Consider the following 9,849-nt stretch of genomic DNA (forward strand, 5'->3'; position numbering starts at 1 on the left):
TTATTGCAGCATCTTGTTTTTACATTTATTCAGTATTGTGAACACTCAACTAGTGTACATATTTATTTAGGGCCAGCTGAGGCCCACTTTCATTTGTGAGGACCAATTGGTGACTTTGGCTGCTTTCTGCTCTTTGGTCAGGTTGTTGTCTCTTTGACAACATTTCCATTCTCAATTTTATGTTGAAAATAATATACTCTCGAGAAATAGTTGGTGCACATCGTTTTTTTTTATATAACCGCGTGGCATAAGGTTACTTCTATCTGGAGTATAACGGATCATAACTTTAAAGTGTGTTGGTGTCTCAAAGTCAGAAGAGCATGTCTTATAAGGGTAAATTGAAAACAACGCTGTAATGTTAATCGAAATCTTGATTTTTTGGAATTATAGAATCCATTTAAAATCAATGTTGGAGTGAGGGATTCTTGTTTCACTGAAAACCAGGTCAAGGTAAAATCCAATAATATCATTCTGATTACTAAACATCTTTAACATTGATTAAATACGAAATAGTTATACATGTATATGTGGTTGAGGATAATCTGGTCCTTGGTGTGAATGTAAACATTTAATTTAATTTAATTTGATGATTGTAACAGTTTTCATTTCTTATCATTAGTGCATGCTTGCAAACCATCCATGTGATTTTAATAGTTTTCATTTCCTATCATTAGTACATGCTTGCAAACCAAATCCATGTAAAAACAAAGGAACATGTTTTCCCGATGGCAAAACAGGATATAAATGTAAATGTGTCGGATGATACTCAGGACCTACATGTCAAGGTAGGACATTGATCTATAGATATTTGAATTTAGATTATTCCCATTGGCAGCAATTTTGAATAACTTAACAATTGATTTTCTTATTTGACCAGCTGAACTGAAACACGAGATACACACAAGTCTGATAAGGTCGTATTAATTAATTGAGCAAAACAAAACGGAAAAAAATAATTGTTCAGAATCTTGCGATCAATGTGACAAGTTGAATTTGACTGATTTATGAAAGAATATACACACTTATATCGTTAACATGGCGTCAAAGGAATTACCTTATACTCGAATTGTGTCAATCGAGGAATCCATAGTTTATTACATTCACTATTTCATGTAGAGAAATTGGATGATTTGTTAACTTGTTTATTGATTCCAAAATTATTCATAAAAAAGTAATATATATATATATCAGAATATCAACCTTTTTAAAAACGCAAAAAACTCGACGTCATATGGTTACCATGTAAATAATCATGACAGGACTATCATTTTTCTTCAATAATATTACAAATCTTTAAATCGCCCTCATAAACAATTAGATGCGCACTCAATATCGTCCAAAAAGACGTCGTTTAGATTGCATTTATATATCTCTAGTCTCAGACACTCTTGTTATATATCAGTATGTATGGTCGGATTTTCCAAAGTATATACTCATTTACACTATCATCAGAGTTTGTAGTTACAGAAGCTTTTTGCACATAATGACATCGTTTTGATACATAAGTGCTTTTGTTATAGAAATAAGTGCGATTCTTTTATTTAGACCACAAAATGCGAATCGTTTAAAACGTATTTTTAAACATGATTACGTTGCATTCAAAATTAATAATCTATTATTTTTCCTTTAAAAACGTTATGTTCTTTTTACAGAAAACGCCTGTAAACCAAACCGCTGTAGCAATGGAGGGAAATGCTCAGCTGACAAATTTGGAGACTACTCATGCGAATGTCGTACAGGATATTATGGTCCAGAATGCGAGAGTAAGTTTAGATCTTTTTAGAGGTTATTTCACATACTAATTACTTGATGGAACATTAAGAAGCTGTGCATTTTTTATATGCATAATAAGTTTCACACACTTACTCAAACTTGTGATATTGTTGATGCCAATACTATACATGTCATATATGAATTTGTAACTTTTACCTGTTTTGAAAATTGTATATTTCATAACAATTTTTTATTTCATTATTCATGTAAATGACTTTCATGATAAAGCTTTGTTACTCACAAGGTAGCTATACAGTCACTAGTTTCGCGTGCTGAAGTTGAAATCATCCGTTCGTAAATATTACGGACGTCATCAAGAGTTGGTTGACCGGGATGTGACATTAGACTCATCACCGGGACTGTAAAATGAGCAACAAGATATACACCCCATGTGGAGAAGTTTCTGTTTAGGTGTAATACCACCATTGATTTCCCCCTATTAGTCTTTGTTAAATTGGCAATTTTGAAAATATTGTACAGTATTTACCTTTATTTCAACCAAAGAAATACTTTGCATGAATAAAGTTTAGTCCTTTCCAGTGCTACAGTGAAAATTTCACACTACATTTCATTGCATATAAGAAAGTGACCATCACCGGAAGTAAACAACCCAATGGTTACACTGTTATTTACTGGTTACCTGCTTTGGTAACTATGTAACCTTAACTTTCCAAAATATTTTATAAGACCATCAAATAAAAAGAGAATGCTATTTTTAGACACATAACATACATGTTTATGACTCAGAAAAATTTAAGTGCACTGAAATGCAAGGTTAATTTTTTACAACTGTCAAATTCATGGGAATATTTTTTTAGACCTTCTTTCGCATACAACCGGATGTGACGTACCATGATTTGGTGTTATTTCCAGATCAACTGAGATCACTTCCAGTTTTCAGTTAACTATGTTGTGTCTGTCTGTCTGTCTGTCTGTCTGTTTGCCTTTTTCTTTATAACTATAGTCAGTTAATTTTCGACTTAAGAGTTTGACTGTCCCGCTGGTTTCTTTCGCTTTTCTTGAAAAGCAGCGGTGTCAACCATGTTAAGACAAAGATTGATATTAATACTTAATAATCTTTCACATAACTGCTAATTTAACGAAATTGCGAATTATCAGTTTCGAACCACTGACGACTGAGCTGATGATAACATAATACACTGTGCGTTATCAAATGTATCAATGCCACCAAAAGTGACGTCACAGGCAAAAAGGACAGTCACTGAATTATCACACCAATTTCTAAAGGAACAAGACCGGCCGCATTGACTGGATAAACGTCCCCGGGTATGCATGAATCACTACCACAAAACTAATTGTATGATGATGAATCTAATTTTATATAAATAAGTGTTTTTCTATTTGATAGAATATGTCTGTGCCCCTAATCCATGTAAAAACGGCGGGAAATGTTCTTCTGATGGTAGCGGTGGTTACAAATGTCAATGTACCGGAGGATACTCAGGTCTAACATGTAATGGTAAGGTGTAATAATGTGTTTTATCGCACATCGCATAAATAATGACGTCATGATTGGTTAAACGCCGTCACGTGGTGACATCCGATGGGTTCAAATTGTGTTAGTAGATTTCATATAGAGTTTATGACGTCACGTTTACTATTATAAGTGACGTTATCGATTAATATGTTTGTATATCATTGCTTATATTTTTATTTATATACAAACTAAAAAAAGACAAGTCCCGTATGCAAAATATGTGTTAGTCAGTTCACCACTGACCCCATACAGATCGATAAAAGGGAGGTGAAATCCATGCAAAGATTCTGACAATTTGATTGGTCATACCACGTACATCTTCTCACTTATATAGTAAAGGCTTGTAACCCAAATCCATTTGACTTGGATATTTATTGTCTCTTTATCACTCATACCAAAATCTTTTTATTTATGTAGTAAATGATATGTGTCTTGGATGTTTGTTGTTTCATTGTCATACATACCAAATATTCTTATATATATAGTTAATGTCTGTAAACCCAATCCATGCAAGAACAGTGGCAGATGTGTCAACAAAGGCAGTAGTTACAAATGTATCTGTAAAGGAGGATATTCTGGACCTACATGTGGAGGTAAGATAATAATTAATGTGTAATCATGTACAGTATGTGTAATCATATGCAGTTTGTGTAATCATATGCAGTATATGTAATCATATGCAGTATGTGTAAATAACACATCAATACTTAATATCAATATCCAAATGCTTGTATCCTACGTTATAGTCAAAGATTGAAAATCATTAAGGTATTGTTATGCATAAATTTAATGAATAAGAATACATATGGTGGAAATGGAATTACCAATTGTAGTAAAGATTTAAATTTTAAACTAGAAAAAAACCAATAGCAATAAAGTCCCAAATTAACCAAATCATTATTCATATGTTTAACAATGATGAAAGACATGTTTCTTTCTAACTAACTTAGCAATGCCTTATTATATCCACTTACTACTAAAAGAATTTTGTTAAATGACAGTTATTTGTAATTCGACACACTCGAACCGAATGCAAGCGTGCAAAACACAGCCAGTGCATGTTTGTTTTAGTATTTTCTCTATTTTGCATAAAGCCACTAAAAAGTCGTTTTAGATATGATGACAAGCTTATGCTATAGTTAAATGCGTATAAAAGTCTTTATTGTATTTTATAAGTTTCACTCTTTTATCAGTGTTGTTAACTTTGTTTTGTGCATTTCACTATTCACCAATCATTTAATCTTTTTTTCATCTCAGCTTATAATTAAACATTACATAATGACGTTAAATGTTTGTTTTGCTTTCCTCTCATTTGCTATTGCGATGTCATTTAAAAAGATGACAATGCCTGATGACTGTATTCAGATCTTTGGAAAAGAAGAAGAATTAAGTTTAGACTGCGTATCTTCCAACAATATAACAGCATCTATTAAAAGATCTCGTTTAATACTTTTTTCTCCAGTCTCGATGGTTGAATTTAAATTTTTTAACTCGCTCGGCAAACCTCGCGTTATAAAATTGAAATTTATCTGTTTTGAGTGGAGAAATGTCGTATCGTACTCAATGCAATGGTAGATAAAATTGAGAATGAAAATGGGGAACGTATCAAAGAGATAACAACTCGACCATAGAGCAGACAACAGCCAAAGGCCATCAATGCAGCGAGTAACTCCCGCACCCGGATGAGTCCTTCAGATGACCCTCAAACAAATAGAGTCTTTATTTATAATTCAACAGAACATGTATGTAAACCTAATCCATGCCAGAATAGAGGTCGTTGTTATCCCGAAGGACGGGATGGTTACAGATGTAAATGCGTAGGTGGATATTCCGGTCCTACTTGTGATGGTAAGATAACAGTTTACATATATACAAATGTTCATGAATTAGTCGTTTTAGAATCTAATAAATTGTGGGTAATATTTACACAAGCGTACACCAAAACGTTATGATTGGTTTAAAACGTTCCTTACAATGGAAATTCAAGGAATGACGTAACGTTGTTTTTATTTTGGTGTACGAACAATGAGATTACCCATAGTCGTTTAGATTCTGAAAGAGCGAATTGATGTATATTTCAATATGAAAACTAAACAAGAACAGTTAACCGAGAAAGAGACTATGTGCGCTTGGCAGAAATAAAAGTTCGATTTTAGTCGCTATCTTATATAATTTTGTATCTTATTTCCATTGATGCTTACTCATTCTTTATGTTTAATTCTTATTCTCATTACTTTAATTTATTTCATACACGCTTTCTGTAATAATTTTATAGATAAAAAAAATGATTGGAAAATACGGTTTAATCTTCCTCCGAGGGGTACAGCTATCATTTTAGTGGAATTTTTGTAGTCATATAGCCCTTCAACTTTTTTTGTTTTTGTACATCTCTTGCTTTCAAATATTTGGCTTTTGAGATTACCTGCTGAGAGCAAATGTATACAAGCGCTACGGATGCATGATTTTCAAAAACTGTTATTTTCACTTTCTAGAAAATGTATGTAAACCCAATCCATGTCAGAACAAAGGCAGATGTTACCCTGACAAGAGTGATGATGGGTTTAAATGTAAATGTCTAGGAGGATACACAGGTCCTACATGTGAAGGTAAAATATTATCATACGTTATGTCAAAATGCAAGTTTTTGGTTGGTTAATGTGAGGGAAATAGCAATATATGTAGATGTGTAGGAGGATACAAAGGTCTCACATGTGAAGGTTAGATATTATTATACTTTATGTTAATAACATTCAAGCTTTTGGTTGGTTAATGTGAGGGAAATAGTCATAAATGTAGATGAGTAGGAGGATACAAAGGTCCCACATGTGAAGGTTACATATTCATGATATTATCATACTCCATGCTAAAATAAGAGATTTTGATTTGTTGATACGAGAAAAATAGTTATCAATGTAAATGTGCCGAGTGATACTCAGATAGTTGTTAAAATGCATAAAAAGTAAATCACAAAAATACTGAACTCCGAGGAAAATTCAGAACGGAAAGGTCCTAATCAAATGGATTGTACAGGCATTTCTAAATGTAGAAAATGGTGGATTGAACCTGGATTTATAGCGCTTAATCTCTCACTTGTATGACAGTTGCATATAAGCTCTGAAATTATACAAGCTTTTTCACTACGTCACAAACCTGTAGAAGCTATCTGGCGTGCTATCAACAATATATTGTGAATACATTGTTTTATACTTATGACCTTTGTTTTGCAGGAAGTTGTCTAGATGAATGCTTCCCCCCAGACTGCATTAAATAGCGACAAGGTGTTTACCGTCTCCTTGATTACTTTGTTCAATTCGCCTTTTCAGAATCCAATTCCTCATGAGTAATATTTTCCAAAGTGTATACCAAAACATCGTGATTGGTCAAACATGTCATAAACAATGGAAAGGTTACCAATAACGTGACATTATTTTCATTTTGGGGTACGAACAATAAAATTACCCATGATTCTTTAGATTCTTAAAACGGCCATTTGTAACATGAAAGTCCGTACCTTTGTATTGTTAAATTGAAGAAATAAGAGTTCAATTTAGAATCAATTACTTGATTTTTGATTTTTCCATGTATCTTTATGTTCATTAATATATGATATATATCACATTGTAATGTGGAATTTTCATTTTTAAGATAAACCAAACCCATGTAACACAAAACCTTGCAAAAACGGAGGAAAATGTAGTTATAATGGGAAAACTTATACCTGTAAATGTGCTTATGGATACCGTGGAAGACATTGTACTGCTAAAGCATGTAAGTGAAGAAGTATTAAAATTCAAACATCTATATCAGGGTGGGGTTGATTAAATTGATAGTAAATGACAAAACATACAGCAGAAAAGGCCAGAAAGAAAGAAGTATAAAAAAAATTAGGAAAAAGTACGGCGAGAAATACCAAGGATGTTTAATTTATAATTCAGTTTGTAAATATTCAGTTCAAAATAAACATTACCAACCTCATAAATGCTAAATTAGGACAAGCTGATACTTACATTTCTGTTTTGAAGATAAACCAAACCCTTGTGTTGTTTCAAAGCCATGCAAAAACAGAGGAAAGTGTATTTGGAATGGAAAATCTTATAGATGCAAATGCGCATATGGATACAGCGGCAGGCATTGCACTAAAAAATCATGTTTGTATAAGATAAACAAATGTCAAATAGTAATGTTGCAAAATAATGCTCGGATTTAAATTGAGACTGCTTCTGCGCAGCTTTTCCTGCAATTCGTGAAATGTGAAGACACTGAAGCAAAATGTCAAAATACCGAACCCCGCGGAATATTCAAAACGGAAACTCTCTAATCAAATAGCAAAATTAAAGGCTCAAACACATCAAACGAATAAAATTATCCCAAATTCAAATATATTTTAACCGATGTAAAATTATTCAGTGTGGAGTTCTCAAAGTATTAATACGTTTCTGATTCTTGAATTCAGTTATCATAATGTAATATATTGTTGCAAAAAGATTTTAGAAAAAAAAACATTTAATCACTTAGCATTTCTTTTATATGAAATAAAAATAATGTTATTCAACTTCGTACTTGGTCTTCTAATTGTTTTTTTTTTGCTTTATTGATGTGTGTGTAAAACGAAAGGCGCGTGTGACGAATTAAATGATAATCGTGGTATTTTTGGTGGGTTATTTTCATGCACACGATAATTGTATCATACTAGTCATTGTGGGGCCCTTTATAGCTTGCTTTCGGTGTGAGCCAAGGCTATGTGTTGAAGGCAATACGTAGACCTATAATTGATAACTGTTTTAACATTGTGACTTGGATGGAGATAAAATTGAGAATGGAAATGGGGAATGTGCCAAAGAGACAGCAACCCGACCATAGAAAAAAACAACAGCAGAGTTGTCTCATTGGCTCTCATACCACATCTTCTTATTTATATTTCCATATTAAATTCCTGTTTTGAAGATAAACCAAACCCTTGTGTTGTTTCAAAGCCATGCAAAAACAGAGGAAAGTGAATGGAAAAACTTATAGATGCAAATGCGCATACGGATACAGCGGCAGGCATTGCACTAAAAAATCATGTTTGTACAAGAGTAAAAAAATCAAATATTATAGTCTCAGAAATATGCTTGGATTTAAATTGAGACTGATATCGCGCAGCTTTTCCTGCATTTCATGAAATGTGAAGTTACTCGAGCAAATTTTACCCAATTCATATATATTTAAACAGATGTAAAAATTGTTCGTGTATAGATCTCAAATTAATAATATGTTTGCGATTCTTGAGTTCAGTTATCTTATTGTCTTATATTGTCGCATATTAATTTAAGCATAATTAAATAACATTTAATCACTTTCCATTTGTTTTATGAAACACATCAATGCTATGCAACTTCGTACTTTATTTGACCTTCTGACTGTGATTTTTTAGAGCTTTACTTATGTGTTTAAGACAAAAGGCGAGTGTGACGAATTGATTGATAAGGCTGGTATCTTTGATGTGTTTCTTTTATATTCATCAGATGATTGTATATGACAAATTGTTTGACTTTTTAATTTGTAGATAACCCATGTGCTTCAAGACCTTGCAAAAATAGAGGAAAGTGTACTGTTAAAGGTACCAAATATGTGTGTACATGTGCAAAAGGATATAGTGGCAGATATTGTGCCCTTAAATCACGTACGTATCAAATAATGTGCTCTTATGTCATGTGCGTATCAAATATTGTGCTCATATACCACTGACGAATCATATATTGTGCATCAAAGGTAGTGCTCTTATGTCACGTTCGTATTAAATATTGTGCTCTTATCTTACGTACGTATAAAATGTTGGCTCGTATATCAAGGACGAATCAAATATTGCTCTTATATAACATAAACATACATTGGGCTCTTAAACTACGTACGATTTAATCAACGCGACGTCTTCAACAATAGATGATAACAATGGATGGCTGTGTGATTTTTTGTTTTAAAAGTTTTGCATATCAAGGACGGAAACATGATAATTTGAAAGCAATAGGAATCTTTCACTTCAGATATCAAAACAAGTACACATGATAAACAGTTATTATTTTTATTTGAACAAGTTATAATGTCTTTACAACTTAAGAATATATTGATATCACATTGTTTGTCCCATGTTTATATTAATTGATATATTTCTATTTTGCAGCACCATCCTACAACGATGATGACGAGTATTAAGTTAACCTAGAAATTTAAAATTGTTTTTCATTATTAAAGGATATTTGATATTCATATATAAATTGTTTTCTTCATTCTTATGATCAAATGATATTGATACACCCAAATGTTTTAGCATAAGTTTATGAAATAAACACCAAGAAATATAAAACGCACTATATATGAAAAAACCCAAAACTCAAAAGAAAGCAAATAACGGACAGTATCCCACCAAATGTCAATATTAAAAGTTTAAACACACCAAACAAATGGGAAACACTGTCATATTCATAAATTCATACAGGTATTTCTCCATGTAGAAAATGGTGGATTGAACCACGTCTTACATGTATATTGTATCCGAACCTCTCACTTGTATAACAACCGTACAAAATATTACCATGTTG

The 9,849-nt window shown here is 32.3% G+C and overlaps 1 protein-coding gene across 1 annotated transcript; it reads left to right on the top strand.

Annotated features, from left to right (window-relative positions):
* Positions 1-763: 763 nt before the first annotated feature.
* On the top strand, positions 764-9,525 carry LOC139494058 (adhesive plaque matrix protein 2-like; the record flags this gene model as incomplete). Its single annotated transcript, XM_071282226.1, has 10 exons — positions 764-785; positions 1,653-1,763; positions 3,143-3,253; positions 3,757-3,864; positions 5,009-5,119; positions 5,764-5,877; positions 6,917-7,039; positions 7,294-7,419; positions 8,817-8,933; positions 9,432-9,525. Coding segments are annotated over 10 exons (975 nt in total), but the record flags the coding sequence as incomplete, so codon positions are not given.
* Between the last annotated feature and the right edge of the window lie 324 nt (positions 9,526-9,849).

Source organism: Mytilus edulis, chromosome 11 (genome assembly GCF_963676685.1).
Source record: "Mytilus edulis chromosome 11, xbMytEdul2.2, whole genome shotgun sequence".
NCBI classification, from domain to species: Eukaryota; Metazoa; Mollusca; class Bivalvia; order Mytilida; family Mytilidae; genus Mytilus; species Mytilus edulis.